The sequence below is a fragment of the Rana temporaria genome, chromosome 8 (genome assembly GCF_905171775.1).
Source record: "Rana temporaria chromosome 8, aRanTem1.1, whole genome shotgun sequence".
In the NCBI taxonomy this organism is placed as follows: Eukaryota; Metazoa; Chordata; class Amphibia; order Anura; family Ranidae; genus Rana; species Rana temporaria.
The window spans coordinates 53,565,514-53,586,453 of record NC_053496.1 but is presented as its reverse complement, the minus strand read 5'-3'; the positions used below and the strand labels follow the sequence as shown (position 1 = coordinate 53,586,453).

The following is a 20,940-nucleotide window of genomic DNA, read 5'->3' as shown; positions in this document are numbered from 1 at the left end:
CAGCCTGATAACTCCTGACAAATTCTGACACATCCGGTAAAAGTAGTCTATCTATTTTAGCAACCTCCCCTGACAGAAATTTCAAACAGGGAGCTGGCCCTGTTGCAAAACACCTCCTGAGTGTCTCTGCCTATGTGGAGAGGGGATGTGTGCCTTTCCTCCAATCAGCAATTTTAGCTATCTTGGCTGTATGTCCAGACATTACACTCTGTTAACCAGGAAGAGAAAATTTCCTAACATGGTCTTTCTAAATGGTATATAAATACAGCAGATATACATGTGAAACCTATGTAGGGAGATATGGTTCATCTCTGTATCATCTGAGGCTGTTCACTTCACTGGTTGTATGGGGGGTTTACATCCACTTTAAAGTGTAAAACACAAAGCGGTGTCAGTACTGTTTACAGTCCATTAACGCATGGTCTCATCCGGCTCCTGCATATGCTTAGTTGCTTTCCATTCTATACGCTGTGCCAAAAATCAGTGAGTTGCTAGAGGCCGATCAGCTGACGGCTTTGGAATTTACTGTTGCTAAAGGGGAAGTGCGCAACAGCACTGACATTGCAGAGCGAAACGCAGATGGTGGGACAAGTGACAGGACACGGTGTGGCCCCCCCCCCCCCCCCCCCATGCTGTCACTTGACCGAAAAGATGGGGAGAGTTCCCAGCTGCACCAGGAGTTGGAGCCAGAGCTTCGGGGTCATGCAACTGCATGGAACAACTCCGGGGAATTTAAAAGAAAAGTATTTACATTGTGTTTTGCTGTCCCTCCCATCTTCTGTGTCCCCACTGCAGGCTAAGATTGTGTAGACCAGCTGGTGTCCTCTATGGAGCATGCTCCATTTAAGTTCCCTTCTCTTAACCTTCTCCTTTTTTCTTATCTGTGTAGCCCACATCACTATAAAATCACACATGGCTGTATACACAGTGGTCAATTGCCCTACCCTCTCTCCTTCATGTCCTGCTATAGATAACCCTGTGGGGGTGGAATATAGTATGCCAATTGGTTACATTCACCAAAACGCTTAGTTTGGATATATTTAATACGGATTTATATCCAATCTAATTGCGAAGTACCTACAAATTAAAGAGCCTTGGCAGCAGATGCTGTGAACAAAAAAGGAAATTGTGACCACACAACAGTGCTGCGGGAATAAGTTACTTAAGCGGATTTAAAAAAAACAAAATTCGGTGGTATGAGAGAGATGATTTATGCGAGTCAATTACAGCAATTTAAAGCAGACTTCCATCGCCATAAAAATTAAGTCAGCAGCTACAAATACTGAAGCTGCTGACTTTTAATACATGGACACTTACCTGTCCAGGGCACCCGCGATGTCCTCACCCAAGTTGATCTGTCCCTCGGCTCCCGTGTGCAGACACCGGCATATTCAGTAAGTGAAGCCTTGCAGCTTCACAGCCTGGTTCCCTTCTGCGCATGCGCGAGTCGCGCTGCGTGTGCTCACTGGTCCCTGCTATCTTCTGGGACCTGTGTGTCTCCCAGAAGACAGCGAGGGGCCGAGATGGGGCAGGACATGGCGTAGATCGCCTCAATCTATCGCCGGAAGTGGAAGCAAATACCTGTATTATACAGGTTTCTGCTCCCCCCTCCGAAAGGTGCCAAATGTGACACCAGAGGTGGGGGAGGAACATTAAAAGCGTTGCAAGTTCCATTTTTGGGTGGAATGACCATTATCGGTAGAAATGTAAAAATAGTTTGGGTCCATTAGGGGTATACAGGTGAGAGCTGATGGGTTAAAGACTTTCAATCTAAAGTAAGCGTTTTTGATTTTAAATGACACGCTGTCATCCTGTATGGCAAGATTTGCCAACAGTAGGTCCCCTCCTGCAAGGTCATTATGAAGTTCTACTTCCTCGGGGCTTTCTCAAATGATTGCATATGCATTATACAGAGGCTAAAGGGGAGCAGAAAACCATGGCTCCTGCTAACTTTTTACACTTCAAAAAAAAAAAAAAAACATCGCTAAAGTTAAGTGTTTGGTAACAGCTGAAATGCCAGCTTTTCATAGGCTTAACCTTGTTTAAAAAAATTAATATTCTAATTGCATCTCCCTTTTCTTTTAATCTTTAGAGGCTGGTTCAGAATGCTCAAGTGATGAGTCTCCTCTCTCAGACAGACTGAGCTTTGACAGGTTTGACATATCAAGATTATTAAAACACGGTGCTTCCTTGCTGGGCTCAGCTGGTGTTGAATTTGAAGTTCAAGATGACAAATTGGGTATTCTTTTAATAGTTATCTGCTGCTTTTTAGATGTTGTCTTGTAGTCTATAGCATTTCAAAGTGTGTGTGTGTGTGTTTTTTTTTTTTTTTTTTTTTTTCCCCCCATGGCAAGCCTGTCCCAGCTGGTGTTATGTAATATTCTAAATATTAGTCCCGTGTAGTAGAACTGTCCTATTTTACTTGTGAAAAAAAATGTACGAAACTACAGTATGACAAATGTGTTAATGACTCGGCTCCCTGATTCTTGTAACATGTAAGCCAGTAATTTGGAGGCATGTATGCAGCTACTGGGTTCTGTTACTTGACACTATTGGGGACACTGATTTGTTGGCAGCAAATGTCAGGTCATGCAGTTGAGGCAGCAACTGTCAAACTTTAGGTGACTCCTGACCTACTGACTGTTTGATTTGTCAGGCTCAGAGTAAGCTGGATAAAGTGCAAATAAAATGTTTTAAGTACAATAGTCAATACAAGTCTAGACATTAAAAAAAACTTTTGCTGCATTCAGATGTTAAAAAGAAAAAGCAAACCTTTTTAATTGTGTTTGCAATGAAGGCAAGTCTTATTTGGCTTCTAGGATTACAGGGAGCCAATATAAAAAGTACAGTGCTGTCAGTTAACCCTGAGTATGCTGACAAATGCACCGATTACCTCATTGGTATGACTCCGCTCCATTGGAAGGATTTGGAGGGTCAGTCCTATGTTTGATTCTTTAACTGCAGTGTAAAAAAGTCAGGTTGGATATTTTGTTCACAAGACTGCACTTGAAATGTGACAAGTGGCAAGTCCTACCCACCAAATTTTGTAAAAAAGAAAATGCATGTGTCTTTTCTGTAGTAACATTTTGCAAATTGGTTATTTTTCCTCAAATTTATACTGCTACATATCTTTGGTAAAAATAACCCAAGTCCTTGTATATTTGGTCTTCGTGAAAGCTAAGCTGGCCATACATTATACAATTGTTTTCTTATTAAATTTTCTTTAGATCTGTTTTAGTACTAGGGCCTGTCTGATTGCATACAAATTGAAAGTGTTTAGATTTGACCTCCTATTATATGGTTTTGATAAATCTAAAGGAAATCCTATAGATGCAAATTGTATAATGTATGGCCAGCCTTAGTCTACAAGTTATGGTGCCAATCACTGTAAATTGATCACACCTTATGTACTGAAGGGGAAATGGAATAGCCGCTCCAGGTGGGAACCCAGATGAATATCCTCCGTTGCAGACAGCTCAGGTGCAGGCAATGCACTTGGCAAAGCAGGAACAAAGATTGTCTCTGGACAGCCGCACTCTGAACAAATTGTAGCCTTTTATTAAAAGAAGGACAGCACTACAAGTCCAGTCAAAATAAAATAAAACCTGACTTCTGACGTGTTTCGCACTGAAACTAGTGCTTAGTCATAGACTAACGCGTCAGCAGTCAGGTTTTATTTTATTTTGCTGTGACTTGTAGTGCTGTCCTTCTTTTAATAAAAGGCTACAATTTGTTCAGAGTGCGGCTGTCCAGAGACCATATTTGTTCCTGCTTTGATGTACTGAAGGCCTATCATTTCTTGACACACAAGCCAGGAAAGTACAAATACCCCCCCAAATGACCCTTTTTTGAAAAGTAGACATTTTAACGTATTTAAGAGGCATGGTGAGCCTGGCCACATAGAGGCCCAACATGCAGGGAGGCACTATCAGGTATTCTAGGGACGTAAATTGCACATTTAACTTCTCGACTCCCTCATACACTTTTTGAAGGCCCTGAAGCACCAGGACAATGGAAACGCCCAAAAAATTACCCCATTTTGGAAAGTAAACGCCCCAACGTGTTTTTTTTTTTTTTTTTTTTTTTTTTGTGAAACGAATGGGCACAGATTAGCACTGTGGACACTTCAGATCCAGCCCACAGGCGCTGCTGCACCTGCTCCCTCCTCACACACTGTACCCATCGGTGCGATCCGGACATAAGCCGGTTTGTTGACACTGTCATTGGACAGAGCGATCATATGGTAAAGGGCCACTGTTATTGGCCCTTTACCCCAGTTCGTGATGCATCGGGTCCAGGAGACCCGTTGGACACAGGCATTCTAGGAGGACATCATTGTATGCCCTCCCAGGATTATCTGATGGCATCGTTTTGGCTATGGCCCATTTAGCAAGTAGTTCAAAGGCGTGAGTGGTAAAACAGTTGACATTGAATTTGCTGAAAGATTCCTGACCCCCATTAGTTTTACTTGCCTTCAGCCTAACCTCTTTGGGTTATCGTGCAAACAGGCAAACCACATTGGGCTAATAGGGATAGGATTCCCATAGTGCACCAAGTTCATCACTTGATTGAACCACATAGTGTCTATGTCCCTCACTCTGCACTGCATCGTATTCAATTTATAGATTTGGATTGGTGCATGGATTTCCAAACCTTAACAGTTTTAGCCTCAGAGCAAAACCGTGTTGCTGGGGGCTACCTATAAAACATCCATTCTTGTTGGGTCAAGAGGACAAATGGGGGATACAGTGTATTTAGAACATTGTTACCTGTAGTTCTGAAACGGAGCTTGTGTTGCCTCCTGTTTTCAAACTAAAGAAGTGCCTAGTCATAAGTTAAGACAAATATGAACTTAATTTTTTTTTTTTTTTTTTTTAGTGGACGTGGACCCTAAGGAAAGGATAGCACGGCAAAGGAAGCTGCTGCAGAAGAAGCTAGGCCTTGACATGGGAGCTGCCCTTGGAATGAGTACTGAAGAGCTGTTTAATGATGAAGACCTGGACTACATGCCAAGCAACACGCTTGTAAATAAACCTGTAGGTAAACCTTTCTGCTGCATTGTTATGATGAAGGACTTTTATATATGAGCACCAAAGAATTTTTAAAACTAATACAACTTTTAAGATGCATTGCCAATTTTTAAATTATTACATTTTTTTGTTTAAAAAATTATTGATTTTTGACAAAACAATGTTTCAGATATTATGGGCATGCTTCAACGTACTGTCTGTCCATAAAGTCCATGCAATAAGTCCTCTTGAAAAAACTATATAATGCCACCAAAGTGCTCTTATTTCACTGTGCACATACTAGATGAACATTAATTATGCTTCACCGTGCAGAAAAAAACGTATGTGACTGTCACTGCTAGATTTACCACCGCTCATCAGTTTCTGCTTCAGCCTTCTCAGCTCATATATGTGGATAAATAAGCCATTAGGGAGGTGTATGATTGTCCCAAAATGTATTCTGCAGCAGGACAACCGCCCCAAACATACAGCCAATTGGGGAGATTTACTAAAAACTGGTGCACTCAGAATCTGGCGCAGCTGTGCATGGTAGCCAATCAACACTTAACTTCAGCTTGTTAAGTTTTGGCAATAACTGGAAGCTGATAGGTTGGTTTGTATGCAGAGTTGCAACAGATTTTGCACTTTCCAGTAGGGATGCACCGAAATTTTGGCCGCTGAAACATATTGGCCGAAAATGGTGTTTTACTCACTTTGCCGAAACAGAAATGTTGCAGATAATGGTGCCTGAAAAAGGGGCGGGGTCATCCCGCTGGGTGCCGCACGTGTATTATACCGGCGCGCCCCTCAGTCTCCCCTCTCTCCTCCTTCTCCTCCTCACTCCTGTGTACATACACAGCCTCCCTAGTGCCTGGTAATGCATGTCACGCTGTGTGTCAAAGCTGGATCTGAATCGCTGTGCAGCAGCTGTAACGATGTCTCGCCTCCTAGACAGTCTTTTGTGATAGACGGTACTCTGATCCAGTGCTAGGAATCATTGTGCCGTGTGTCATAAGAGGCGGGACATCGTTACAGCGTCTGCATGGCGATTCAGATCCAGCTCTGACACACAGCGTGACATGCATTACCAGGCACTGGCGGGCTGTACCTCATGGGCACTGGCGGGCTGCTACATATGGGCACTGGCGGGCTGCTACATATGGGCACTGGCGGGCTGCTACATATGGGTACAGGCACTGGTGAGGCTGCATTTATCTCCTGTACCACGTCTGCAGTCTCTGACTGTCTCCTGCATCATATCTGCTAGAGGTGCACCGCATGGAAATTTTGCTAATACTATTAGCAATGTGTTATATAAAAATGTATACGTTTTTATTTAAAATACAAAAATACATTTTATTTAAAATATATACTGTCATTTTCGGTTTCGGCCTGACATCTTTTTTTTTTTTATTTGTTTCGGTTCTGAAATTTCCATTTCGGTGCACCTCTACAATTCGGGATCCCAGTCTAGGGTGATGCTGCTCCCTTTTTTTTCTTAAAAAAAAATAAAAATAAAATTGTAAAATGTCACCCTAGGAAGGAAATGTCACTGGCATGACCACAAAGTAAAAAAAAAAGTGGCAGGCACCTCAAGAATGAATTGGGGCTGGGGACTAGGCCAAAGCCACGGCCTCGCCTAAAAAAAAATCCTGGTAAAAGGCCATACGCCGCGGACTGGGCCGAAGGTGTGGCCTTTTCCCAGGATCGCTGCGGACAGGGTTTTTGTGTGTGGTTTTTTTTTTTTTTTTTTGGCAAGGCCGAGGCTTCGGCCTAGTCCGCGGCCTTTTCCCAGGATAGTGGTGGACTAGGCCGAAGCCACGATCTCGCCTAAAAAATCCTGCCCGCAGCTCCTTGGGACTGGCGCGGTGTCCATCAGAAAAAAAAAAAGATTTGAATCGTGTGTGTGTCGTGTGGGTTTTTTTTTTTTTTTTTTTCTGCCAAAATAGCCCAGCTCTAAAATGAATGCACCATTGCATCAAAGGACTGGCAAGCTTCAATTTTTTATTTTTGGGGTTAGATACATTCTTATATTTGTACTCTGTGTATTTGCACCTTTCTCATCTGGGGTGACTTAGACTTGCATTTTATTTTTCAGACTCTCCAAGCAGCAGAGTTTATTGATTCCGAATTTCTTCCGGGCATGAGTAACAGGCAGAAAAATAAAGCGAAACGAATGGCAAAGCTTATAGCAAAGCAGAGATCTCGGGATGTAATGGAGGCCAATGAAAAGAGGTATGTGAGGTGCTTTTGTTCACTCAAATAGATAATTTTTAAAGGTTTGCCTAATCGATCATACTTGTTCCTTGGCAGCCTGTCTGTAAACAGGTAGATCACGGGTTGTCTTTAGTTTTTGGCAGATTTTGCTAGTGTGCTAACTTTAATGGGTTCAGTGGTTTGAAACCAAGTTTGTTACAATGTGCAGATAAGTGGTGCATTAACTATATGCATAGGTCACTAGGGCTTGTGGTCTCCTGTGTGCTTGGCAGGCATAAAATGTGTGTGTGTGTGTGTGTGTGGTGTGTGGTTTTTATTTTTTTTTCTCTCTCCCCCTCTTCAAGATTTGAAATTTCTTTGTATTATTCAAATACATTGCATTTAAAAAAAGTTAAGATTCCATCCTTTAGGATTTTTGCGTTTGGAGATTAAGATGAACCTATTAAAAATCAAAACGCGTTGGTAATACCAAATCGCATTTAATACATCTTTCTTGTACTGATTAAAAAATGGGAGCATTATGGGTTTTCATGTCTAGTAAGTGCAGAGTTTATTTTTAAGACACTGGGGTCGATTTACTAAAACTGTAGAGTGCAGCTCTGCATGGAAATCATCAGTTTTCAGGCTTGTGTTGGGGTGTGTGTTTTTTTTAAATTTTTTTTATTTTTTTCTCTTTTGTCAAGCTTAACCTATTGGAACTGAGAGTATGCAAATGTGTCCTTTCAGCGGGTGGGCCTTGATGCAGAGAGGCCACATAATTTGCAAATCAAAATTGTAAACCCGTGTTGAGAGCGTATGCTCCGGTGCTTGTGATGGGGCGCTTTCCGATCATGTGACCGCCAATCGTAGCAGTCACATGATCGGAAACCCCTTTAAGGGCCAGAGGTGACCTTGTTAAAGTGGATGTAAACCCACTCTCATCCTTCTAAACTGCTGCCATAGTGCTGATCTATAAGGATATAGATGCCTCCTGCATGTATTCTTACCTGTCAAATGTTTCCCCTCTGTCTGTTATAACTTATAAGAACTGAAAAACTGCAGATGGATCTGTTGTCTGGAGCTCTGTGGGTGGAGTCGTGAGGTCAGTAGACTCCCCGCCCACCTCTACACTCCCCTTGTCAACATGCATTTTTTCCTATGTATTCCTTGCACTAAATTCTGCTATGATCGCTAACATGCATTTTTAAATCCAGAAAAGTAACCACATGACTTCAGAAAAGGAGTGGGGGTGGGAATTGAAAAATAATGCATGTCTCCAGGCTAGTGCATGAGATATGTAAATCAGGGTTTGAATTGGAATCTAGGAGCCAGCTAAAAAAGTTAGGAGCCAGAAAACCCGCCTGTCCCACGCAGAATTTTCTACTTGCGTGATTAACCCTGATGGGTTTTACTTCTCTTTTGCTCAATGCACACCCTGCAAATTAAAAGCATATTGCATCGCAGACTAGCCCTTTATGTGACACTTGCCTGCAAACTAATCCAGCGCTGTCCCCTGTGCAGGCTGCGTCCATCTTCTTGCCCCACTTCCTTCCGGGGGCTGCGGACTCTGGCTCTGTGATTGGCTGCAGCCGCGTGACGTCACTCCTGCACATGCACCTGGGACCTGCCAGTAACTGCACAGTCTAACTGAAGCAACGGCACAATGTGCCATTGCTTTAGTGCGCATGTGCCGATGAATTTTGGCACATGCAGATACAGGGGTAAATCTAAACCGTGCAGGTTTAGGAGATATCCAGGGTAGCTACAGGTAAGCCTTATTATAGGCTTGCCAGTAGCAAAAAGTGGTCTGTAAGGGTTTACAACCACTTTAAACGGTACATACTGGCATATTCAGTGTCTAGCCTGCTTAGTACATCCATGTCAGAGCTAACAAACTCATTGTCTATTTATACACACACTAATTGTGATTTTAAAAGTCACAAATGTGGGAAATTTTAAGATACGGGCGCTGATGTCTACGCACTTTAGAAACGGCGATCGTGACGTTTCTAAAGGAGAGCGTGCTGTGACGAGCATCACAGCGTCGGAGCCACAATACCTGGAAGGAAGATGGATGCTGCGTGGAACAGGGGACAGTGGTTACATCGCAGGCTTTGGTTTCAGGTAAGCGAGACATAATGGGCTACTATGCAATGCACAGTGGCCCATTATAGATTACTTTTTTAGGGAAACAAAGAGGAAGTAAAACCCATCAGTGTTTACTCTTTTTAAATAAGACAGTTTTTTATTTGTTTGGCATGATCAGTCATATTTTCAATGTGCAATTTAATTTTAGCATTAACAATTTCTGCCAGGGTATGTAAACTTTTAAGCACAGCTGTATGTACAGTATAAAATGAGAAATCTTTAGAAATAGGGGGATTTCCTAGGCTTTTTACACCATAATGCCACAGTATGATGTGCCAAACTAAGCAGATAGCCTGATTACAGAAATAAGTTGCAGAGGGGTCTACTCCTTATTAACAAAGAGAACGTGTCAGGTTTTCAGTATAGAAGGCTGCTGCAGATCCGTCACCCTCCTGAGGTTCACATTATTATGCTGCTCAATTTCACACGTATTATGTTTTTTTAATTCTGCTTACTTTTTATGAATTTGTAACTACAGGGCAGAACAATGATTCTATTAACTTTGTAAATTACTATAATTTACTTTTTTTTTTTCACTTTATTGCCTGGTAGAAATGGTAAATTGCAATCAAGGCTGCCTACAACAGTCTATATTCTCTGTGGTGGTCTATGGAATCTTTGTGTAGGTGTAGCAACAAGAAAAACAATGTGTTTCTGTCTCAGGGAGGCAATAGGAAAGCGAAACTGTTTTTGTGTAATGTATTGGGGGGAGGGGGAGCATTTCCACTGGTAGATTATACCATTTTTACGCTAGATGCAGCAGATTTTTTTATTTTTTTTTCCTCTTCAAAGAACCTACAACCTTCAGGACTAAAAGAAAAAAAAATCCTTAGTTGGCCTTGCTGCTTTAAAATGTCATTTGATTTGTAGCAAGGCAGAGGCAGGCAGAGTAAAACATTTTTCAGAGGTGCTTCATAAAGTGTAGATAATATGCTCTAATGCGGTTTTACTTCAATGGCATGAAAATAGAATTAAAGTTTTCCTATCCTTTCCCTTTTCCCTCCCATCAGAAATTCTGACTTCACTCACTTTGTGTAGGGAGCTAAATAGGACTGCAACAAATAAAGAAAAGCAATTGTGTTTTGGGCTCAGATCTGCAGATTTTATGCACGTAAACGTGCAGTCATTCATTGGCATGAAAGAACAATTGTACACATCGAAATCGGAGTGCTTTAAAGTAATTGTTAACCCTCACCTTGTAAAACAACCCATTCAGTTTAACCACTTGCTGACTGCCCCATAGTAAAAATACGTAATTTTTCATTAATGTTTTAATACCGGGGTTATGGCAGTAGCTAGCTGCCATAACCCCGGTATCATTTTTTATTTTCTCTGGCTCTGTGTCAGATAAGTGGTCCCACTGGGCAGGAAGTCAAGTGATGGCCGCTACTCATCTCCAATGCCCTTGGAGGATTAGAGCGATGTCTGTTCCGTTTCTTGTGCCGTTTTTCCGTGTCCCCCCCCCCCCCCCCCCCCCTTTTTTTTTTTTAAAGGTAAAGATATGCGGTCTTTTTGACCCCAGATCTCAAGAACAAGGACCTGTCATCCTTGTTTCTATTACAAGGGATGTTTCCATTCCTTGAATGGGAATAAAAGTGCTTAAAAAATAAGCAACTGGACCGTGTATAAATAAAGTTGAGAAGAAATTTTAAAGTGCCCTATCCCTCTGTGATCGTACGGAAGTCGCGCCCACATGTGTGTAAACTGCTCAAACCACACATTGAGGTATTTCTGCGATCATTAGTTGGAAAAAATCCATTCTAGCACAGCGGGATGGGACCTATTTGTAAAACCAATAAACTGAATACTACTTTTATTTAGAGTGCTTTTTAATGTTTAGTTTCCCCATTTGTTTTGAAAATGAGAATATCTGGTGTGTGCTTAAAGTTCTCTCTCATCCTTTTTATAGCACAGACATTTATCAACAGTTGATTTATACTACTGCCTACATAAAGTGTGCCGGTGTCCTGTCGAAATGCCTGGGTAGAGCCGTGCATGCGCAGTACCCAGACCCAGACCAGCGGAGCTTACGATCAGCTTTTGTCTTGCATTGCCGAGGCACGTTCATGTAGCTGAGGGGTGGCTACTTGCATGAAGAGAGCGGATTTTTAAATGATCGGCAGTGCTGGGGGTGGAATTTTTTATCGATGGCCAAACAAGGCTGGAAAGGATATCTTTATCTACTATTCTTTCTGGATGCTTGCGGGTGCGTGTTTAGTCAATTGAAGGGCAGCTTTTTCTATTTTTTAGATTTCTTTTGCAGTTTTGTTTGGCCATGGATAAAAATTCTGCCCATTTAAATATCCGCTCCCTTCATGTCTCTATCCGCCCCTCTCCTACATGAACTTGCTTCGGCAATGCGACTCAACAGCTGATCGTCAACTGGGCTCCATGCGGCACATTCGCAGTTCCACCTGGGCACTATTCGATAGCCGGGCACTTCTCAACAGAACACCGTCAAACCCCAGCCTCCATTATAACCTCTCTACAAGCCATTGCGATTTCCCCCACTTGGCTCACCATTTTTGCCTTTTTTTTTTTTTTTTTTTTTTTTTTTACATCCTAATTTTGTTTTGACTTCAGTCAAGATTTAATTGTACAAAACTGCTTGAACTGGACTCCAGCGGCTATCCAGATCCGCATTTCCACATTGATGGCTTTGAAAGCCAGACCCCATTGATGACATTCAGTGACTAGGTTCTGCATTGTGGTGCTTTCCAAACCTCAATGTTGTTTATGAATCAATTTACTCCTCCAGAGTCATGGCACATCCCCAGGCATGACTTTGTCTCTGAAGGCTCGCTAAGTAAGGCTGACCAGGCTGAAACATCAGGAGCTTTTGCACTGTTGGGTCTCATTTTAAATTTTCCACCATTGCCAGTAGTGTTGTAGAAAGGTTTAAAGCTTGAGAGATCAAGCACCGATGTCGTCCACTGTGGTTGAGTACCACATGCATTCTGTGCTTTCTCATTCAGCCAAAAAATGCCTAAAGCAGGTACCTTATCAAAGTGCTGGTAAGCTGCAATATCATTTTTTTGTTTTGGGGTTTTAAGCTTTTCTTGGCCTGGCCAAAGAATTTTTACAACTAAAGCTCGAAATTTGTAAATCTCCTGAGTGGCTAGATAAAGCTTCCTGCTTTTTAATAAAATACTTTTTTATTTTTTAATAGTGTGGGGGGGGGGGGGGGGGGTAAATGTTGTTCCTGTCCAAAACTAGAAAAAATGGAAAGGAGGGTTGTTTAAAAGGGTTGTAAAGGTAAAACAATTTTTCTTAAATGGCTTCCTTTACCTTAGTGCAGTCCTCCTTCACTTACCTCATCCTTCCATTTTGCTTTTAAATGTCTTTATTTCTTCTGAGAAATCCTCACTTCCTGTTCTTTTGTCTGTAACTACACACAGTAATGCAAGGCTTTCTCCCTGGTGTGTAGTGTCTTGCTCGCCCGCTCCCTTGGACTACAGGAGAGTCAGGACGCCCACTAACACACAGCTCCTTTCTCTATATGCAACTTGGAGCATCCTGACTCTCCTGTAGTCCAAGGGAGGGGGCGAGCACGACACTCCACACCAGGGAGAAGCTTTGCGTTACACTGTGGAGTTACAGACACAAGAACAGGAAGTGAGGATTTCTCAGAAGAAATAAGGACATTTAAAAGCAAAATTGAAGGTAAGTGAAGGAGGACTACACTAAGGTTAAAGGAAGCTATTTAGGAATAATTTTTTTTTTTTTTTTTTTTACTGTTGCAACCCCTTGAAGCCAGAACTTGTATGTTTGGTGCTACAGTGTCAAATTGATTTAGACGTGCTTGGACTTTTCAGGTGCTATATGAATGCATGCCTCAATCGCACAATATATATTTAAAAAAAATCATTATATTGAAAATACTGATAAGTTTTTAAAAAGGTTTTACAAAATGTCTCTCCCTTAGGAGGCCTACTTGGTACCAATAACCACAGTACTTTGCCTGTGAAATATGCTGCCCACATAGTGAGTCTCTTGGTTACCGAATCCATCAGAACATTGCATATAACAATTTTTATATCTAATAATCTCATCTCTCTCATGCTGATTATGGGGACTGGATAAGTTTGTAAGGTGTGTGTGTGTGTGTGTGTGTGTGTGTGTGTATATATAGGGGGGGGGGGGGGGTCTCGTCAAACAACCTGCTTTGTCACAAACTGTGAAAACTGCATGGTATTGAGAGAAGTTAAGTATCCTCGTTACCCCATAAACGTATTTTGAAATTTTTTACAAAACTAGACACCAGCAAAAGGTGACACATCTCATTGAATCAAAGTACTGTCCCTGGTTGGGTGTTGAGAAAAAAATTATAACAAAACTAATTGGGTATACATGTAATTTTAAGAATTAATTTGTCATTGCTTACACCTTTTTTTCTTTAGCAGTGATAGCACAGATGGGGAGCCTGAAGAGAAGAGGAGGAAAGTAACCAATGTTGTCATCAGTCAGCCAGCAACTGAGTCCAAAGTATTAATCGATAATGTTCCAGACAACTCTTCCCTGTTTGATGAGGTAATACTTTGTTTCACCCAAGACCTCTTTTAGTCGTTTAACCCTGCCCAAATTTTTCTTTGAGCACTACACGGCTTTTCTTTGCTATGAGGCAGTTCCTAACAGAATCCCAATGCTTGTCGTCCTGTCCTCCCCTGTTTTTATAACCTTTTAAACTCCCCAGATTCTATGACACCCCCCCCCCCCCCCAGTGAATGTGGGTTGAATAAAGCTGAACTTCCAAAACAAATCTAGTGTCTTTTTTATTTATAATCTTTCACCTCCTTTTCAAAGTGTTACAACCAAAAACATTAAAACCATATAGTGTAGTATGCTCAAATGCATCATTTTTTTTATAACCAATACATTGTGTTCACATATACTGTATAAATGGATGCATGCCACAAGTGTATCTATGCATTACAATCCCATATACTTGTATGACCCACATACACTAGGGGTCATAGTCTGAGTTTAAAATGTTCTGAACTGGACACGTTCATGAACATTTAGATTCAGTAATTGGTTCATTGCTTTCTGTTCTGTATAAAATGGGGACACCATCTATACAAGATTTGGGGTTGTTAAGGGCTACAGTGCTTCCCCTTTATCAAGTCTTCAAGGGGGGGACAAACCTATTAGGAACATCTGGAACAAAATTGTTTTGGATAGGGGTTGACTGCGATTACTCGTAACAGAGCAAGAATCTGGATCTGTGTGTGTAAATGCACAAATCCCTGGTTCTCTCAGGGGAGAGGAGACAGATTGTGTTCATACTAAGTATAAACACAGATCTCTCTCTCTTCTCCCCCCCCAGTCAGTCCCATCCCCCCTACAGTTGGAATACACCTAGGGAACGCAGTTAACCCCTTGATCGCCCCCTAGTGTTAACCCCTTCCCTGCCAGTGACCTTATACAGTAATCGGTGGCTATTTTTAGCTCTGATCGCTGTATAAATGTCAATGGTCACAAAATGGTGTTAAGTGTCTGCTCTGTCTTCCGCAATGTCGCAAAAAAAAATGAAAAAATTGACAAATATATCCCCTATTTTGTAGCCGCTAGAACTTTTGCACATATCAATCAATATATCAATTGCATTTGGTGGTTGGTTTTTGGGGAAAAAAAAAAAAAAAAAAAAATGAACAGTTGACCAAATGCCACCAAAACAAAGCTCTATTTGTGGGAAAAATATGTTTTGTTTTGGGTACAGTATCACGCAATTCAGTTAAAGCGACGCGGTGCCATATCGCAAAAAAAAATGGCCTGGTCAGGAAGGGGGCAAATCCTTCGGGGGTGGAAGTGGTTAAAACCAATAGTTAATGCTTTTTTCTACATTAAGAATCCGTTTTCTGTCCGTTTTCTGTCCGTGGGGTTTTTTTTTATTTTTTTATTCAGTTCTAATTCTCGAATACATTCAAAGAAAGTGCAGTGTCTACAGCAATGTCGTTGGTGTGTGGATTCTAAGTCCTCTCCCTCCATTCGCAATGACAATAGAGGTAAATATAACACTAAAAAGACTACTAGGGGCAGGACCCCGATGTAAGGCTGCCCATTTTTGACAGTTCTATTTTTCTTTTCTTTTTCATTAGTGGATATTTACCTCCTATTGTCAAATTTGTCAATGCCAAGAGAGGAGTTGATAAAGTGATGGTTGTTATAGTTCCATGTACTACTGGCATTTGTTGTAGCCTGCACATTTTTCCTATAAATTTTTAAATTGATAATTAAAACAGTTGAATGAAAAAAAAAAAAAAAAATATATATATATATATATATATATATATATATATATATATATATATATATATATATATAATTGTATGGCAATAAGCACAACCAGGTATGCTTATGTTAGAAATACCTGGAGAATTAAACACTTCTATTTTGATTCATTTTAAGGAAAGCACTTGGTGCCAACATGATCCTTGCTCTATTCAGCCAGCTCTTTCTTTTTTTTCTTTTTTCTTTTTCCAGACAAGGTTGACAAAGCGAACAGCTGCTGCAAGTAGGGAGAACGCATCAGGTGGATCTAAGATTGCAGCAAAACATTGGTTGACATTGCCTTTAATTTTCTGTGCAATTGTGGCAAGGTCTTGGTAGCTGGTGGTCTGTTTAAAAGTCCTCAAGGTGGCTGAGTAGATCAAAGAGGGCATGAACATGGTGTCACTCTGGAGGGTTTTAGTATGTTCAGCAAAAGGCAGCAGCAGGTCAAGCAATGATATGAGTATTTGCCATTCACTGTAGTGCTGTACAGTTGTCTGAGGAGGCCTGTAATGCTGCACAGTGCTCTGTACGGCAGCTGCAATGCTACACAGTGTTCTGGTTGGTGGTCTGAGCGGAGGAGGCCTGTAATGCTATACTATGCACTGGATGATGGTCGCAGGTCTTTGGGATGGCCTGTAATGCGCAGTGCTCTGGATGCCAGTGATCAGAGGAGGCCCTTAATGTTCCACAGGGCTGTATATTGGTCTCGGGTCTGCGGGATGACCTGTAATGCATGGTGCTCTGGATGCCTGTCGGAGGTCTGTAATGGTGGTCTCCAGTCTGAGGGATGGCCTGTAATGCACAGTGGTCTGGATGCTGTGGCGGTCACTGTTCAGAGGAGGCCTGTAATGCACATTTCTCTAGTTGCTGGTGGTCAGGCGCACAGTGCTCTAGGTGGTCCGTGATTTAAGTGGAGGCCTCAGACTTGTAATGTACACAGTGGGCTCCCTCTGCTCTGGACTGTCGTCGGGACTCAGGAGGCCTGTAATGCACAGTGCTGCTCTGGATGGTCGTCTGAGGAGAGGACTCCAGAGTTTATCCTACCCGGGCGCCCACCGTTTATTCTAAACGGCTGAAAAACAAAAGAAAAGGGATTCTTCTGGACAGCCGCACTCCGAACAAAAGTTGCCTTTATTGTAAAAATCCAAGATGGAAAAACGGCACTATATGTGACAGCATTCCCGGCAGAGCTCACGCGTTTCACACCGTATTTAGTGTTTAATCATATTCTAAATGGCTGCTATCAGGCCGCTCTCAGACTTTTTTTTTTCTTCCTCAGTGGAGGAAGTCGGCAGCGGCGGCCACCGATTGGCTGTTACTGGCCGCACTGCGTTCTGGGGTTTGTAGTGTGGAGGCGGGGTGCGAAGCACGTCAGGGGACAAATGGAGCTCTCCTTTGCCAGGCGAGGGGACGAAACGGAGCAGAGCGCTCCGCTGGTGGGCACTGATGAGGTGGCAGATATTGAGCTGTACTGGTGGGCACTGAGGAGCTGTACTGGTGGGCACCAATAGGCTACACCCCACCTCTCCACCCAAAGTAATAACCTCCCCTCCACCCTAGATTTGCTGAGATGAAGGGGGGGGGGGGAAATCGGCCTAAAATATCGGCCGCAAAAATCGGCCGCCCCGATTTCTAAGCATCGGCCAGAGAAACACATATCGGTCTACCTCTAGTCTTGATATATTTCTTTTAAAACTCGTGTGTGTGTGTGTTTGTTTCTTTTTTTGTTTTGTTTTTTATATATATATATATATATATATATATATAATCTCTTCATGCATTCTATACACACAACCTTTTGTGTATAGCAGGCACCCCGCTAATTGCTTACCTGAGCCTCCCCTGCAATGTCTGGGACACTCCTCTTGATTTGCTGAGACAGTAGCGGCACCTTTGGCTCCCGTGGTAGTCGATCAAAGTCAGCCAATCGGAGGAGAGGGGCCGGGGCTCTGTGTCTGGACACACAGAGCTGTGTTTTGGCTTGTGTCCCCATAGGAAGCTGCTGACTCTGGGGACACTCGATGGGAGGGACCTGAAAAGAGGAGGATTTGGGTTTCTCTGTGCAAAACCAACTGCACAGAGGAGGTAAGTAATGACATTAATGCTCAAAGCCGTGTCTAAATTTTAAGCCATTTGGTCTCCCTGGAAAGATTGTATGATTTCAAACGTTACCTGATAAAGGGGTTACTAGACTTTCATGTTGCAAAACCCAAAAAATTTGATTTGTACATCTTGGTATGTGAAAAGCTGTTGGAGTACTGCACTGTTAGGCTCCATGCACACTAGGAGCAGAAAAAACGTCAACGTTTTTAGCTTGAAAAATGTGGCATAAAAGACGCAAAATGAAAGCATATTGTACAAAGTTTAGGCAACTCTATGAGGGTTTGGTTTATAGGCGTTTTTTGCACTACACTCCCCTCTGCAGAATTTTTTACTCCCACAACACACCTAAAAAAACGTTGGCACTTGACGTTCAGAAGAGATAAGAGGAGTTTAGGAGAGACTGACGTTTTTTACAGCTCCTAAACTCCTCCAGGAAACGCGATAGAGAAGATTTTTTTTTTTCCCTGCCTCTGAACGTCCCTGACAGAAAACGCCTGTAGCAGTCAATGTGCAAAGACACATAGAGCACAATAGAAGTGCTTCTAGAGGCAGGAGAAAAAAACGTCGAACGCCTGTAGAATCGACGTTTTTTAAGTCCAGTGTGCATGGAGCCTTAGGTTTGTGTGTGTTTTTTTGCTTTTGTTGTTGCACACTTACAGTAAAACAAGTTCAAAAACATTTTCAGAAGTCTGTGCAAAGGCGATGTAATTCTTTTACTGATCAAGGTTTCTTTCACCTTCTCTTTAGACTAACGAGTGGCCCCTGGAGAGCTTTTGTGAAGAGCTCTGTAATGATCTATTTAACCCATCTTGGGAGGTAAGTTGACGTTGAGTAAAAAGGGGGGGTGCAATGGCGCTTGCCGTTAAGAAAATCACCAAAAACTAATATAAATAGTAGATCAACACAATTTAATAATAAATAATAAAGCACTTACATTAAAAAATCACTTCAATCAGCATGCGAGTAGGAAAGGCAGTAATAGCACAGATCTAAGATGTCTCCGCTCTCGGCCGCGAGCGGAGATGACGTCACCGACGGCTCTCCTTCTTCCTGACGCGTTGCGTGGCTGATTCGACGCCACTTAGTCATAGAAGTTGACGTTGACCTTTTCTGCATTAATTTTAATTTTTGAGAGCTAGCAGTCTTTTTTTTTTTTTTTTTTTTTTTTTTTTAAGGTTTGAAACGCCCAGCCTTACAAAATAGTGAACAGGCTGTGGGCTATTTAATAAATGCTTGGTTAAAACCGTGAGCATTACTTATTCACTTATAAGATCAAACGCCCAATATTGTTCAAATGAATAAAAGGTTAAACTTAATTATGTTGAACCCATACAAAATTATGCATAAGGAAGCAAATGAGTAGGAAAACTCGTTCTGTCACAACTGTATACAAAAAAGACTTTGTATTGGAAAAGCATACGTGCGATATCAAGTCTACACACCCCTGTTAAAATATAAGGTTTCTGTAATGTAAATGAGACCAAGATAAATCATTTCAGATATCGGCATTGCACATCTTGACTTGGCAATATTTTCCCACTCTTTACAAAAACATTCGAAATCTGTCAGATTGGGAGGACATCAACTGTGCACAGCCCTCTTCAGATCACCCCACAGATTTTCAATAGGATTCAGGTCTGCTCTGGCTGGGCAATTCCAAAACTTTATTTTGCATAAAGCAAACATACAAAAAAGATCCCTGTTCCAGCTGAAGAAAAACAGCCCCAAAGCATGATGCTGCGACCACCATGCTTCACAGTGGGTATGGTGGTGTTTTTGCGCCAAACATATCTTTTGAAATTGTGGCCAAAAAGTTCAACCTTGGTTTCATCAGACTATAACGCATATTTTCCCCACATGCTTTTGGGAGACTTCAGGTGGGTTTTTGCAAATTTTAGCCAGGCTTGGATGTTTTTGAGAAATGGCTTCCGTCTTTCCAACCAACCCCATAGCCCAGACATATGATGAATACGGGGATTGTCACATGTACCACACAGCCAGTACTCAAGATATTCCTGCAGCTCCTTTAATGTTGCTGTAGACCTCTTGGCAGCCTCACTAACCAGTTTTCTTCTCGTCTTTTAATCAATTTTGGAGGGACGTCCAGTTCTTGGTAATTTCACCATTGTGCCATATTTTCTCCACTTGTTGACTTTCCGAACTGTGTTCCATGGTATATCTTGGAAATTTTTATGTAACATTCTCCCGACGGATACCTTGTAAACAATGAGATCCCTCTGGTGCTTTGGAAGCTCTCTGCGGACCATGGCTTTTGCTGTAGGATGCGACTAAGAAAATGTCAGGAAGGGCCTGCTAGAATAGCTGAACTTTATTTGGGGTTAATCAGAGGGACTTTAAATGATGGCAGATGTGTACTAACTCCTGACTCATAACACGAGTTTGAATGTGATTAGTTGATTCTGAACACCGCTACATCCCCAGTTATAAGAGGGTGTGCACACTTGCGCAACCACATTATTTTTTTAGTTTATTTTTTACTCCCAACTTGTTTCTCAACTGAGCTGTACAGTTTATAGGTCACATTAAGGAGTTGGGAGGAGACAAGCAAGCTTGCATTTGACGCAAAATTCTTAGTGAATTGCACTTTCAAAACTGATTCATGCTGTTTATCGAATTTTGTTTACTTTTTTATTTAACTCTTTGTGAATTGACTTTAAAGTCCCACTAATGTATCCATCCCTTCTTCTTTCCTCCCCCTAATTCTTTTTTTTATTATTTTTTTTTTTTTTTTTATAGGTTCGACATGGCGCAGGTACTGGTCTCCGAGAGATTCTTAAGGCCCATGGGAAAAGCGGGGGCAAGATTGCAGACAGCACATGTGAAGAGGTAAATGATAGCCAAGCACTGCAACAGAAAGTAATGCTTGTGTTCAGTTCAGTGATGCAATTTGAAATTCTTCCAAGGCGTGTACTAATCCCCCCTTTCAATAGATGGAGCAACAACATCAAGAGTGGTTGGAGGATCTGGCTATTCGTCTTCTTTGTGTGTTTGCATTAGACCGATTTGGAGACTTTGTGTCAGACGAAGTAAGCTTTACAATTTTTTTTTTTTTTTTTTTTCTTGGTGTATAAGCTGCCAACAAAGTGCAACCCGCACTGCATGCTCATTGTCGGGGTTGGTATAGACAGGTTATGTTTTTTGTCAGTTTAACATCAAAAACCAAAAAGTTTATCTTCATCATAGAGGACAC

The 20,940-nt window shown here is 41.8% G+C and overlaps 1 protein-coding gene across 2 annotated transcripts in view; it reads left to right on the top strand.

The window, feature by feature from the left end:
- Positions 1-20,940, top strand: part of BTAF1 (B-TFIID TATA-box binding protein associated factor 1) — a 98,953-nt gene that overhangs the window by 29,858 nt on the left and 48,155 nt on the right. Inside the window, exons 4-10 of one of the 2 annotated variants that reach the window (XM_040361808.1) lie at positions 2,093-2,239; positions 4,879-5,036; positions 7,108-7,244; positions 13,757-13,883; positions 18,477-18,545; positions 20,487-20,576; positions 20,681-20,776. In XM_040361808.1, coding sequence (XP_040217742.1) covers positions 2,093-2,239; positions 4,879-5,036; positions 7,108-7,244; positions 13,757-13,883; positions 18,477-18,545; positions 20,487-20,576; positions 20,681-20,776 — 824 coding nt within the window. Of the gene's footprint in view, positions 1-2,092; positions 2,240-4,878; positions 5,037-7,107; positions 7,245-13,753; positions 13,884-18,476; positions 18,546-20,486; positions 20,577-20,680; positions 20,777-20,940 lie in introns of both variants that reach the window. The other variant, XM_040361807.1, reaches the window with a different exon arrangement.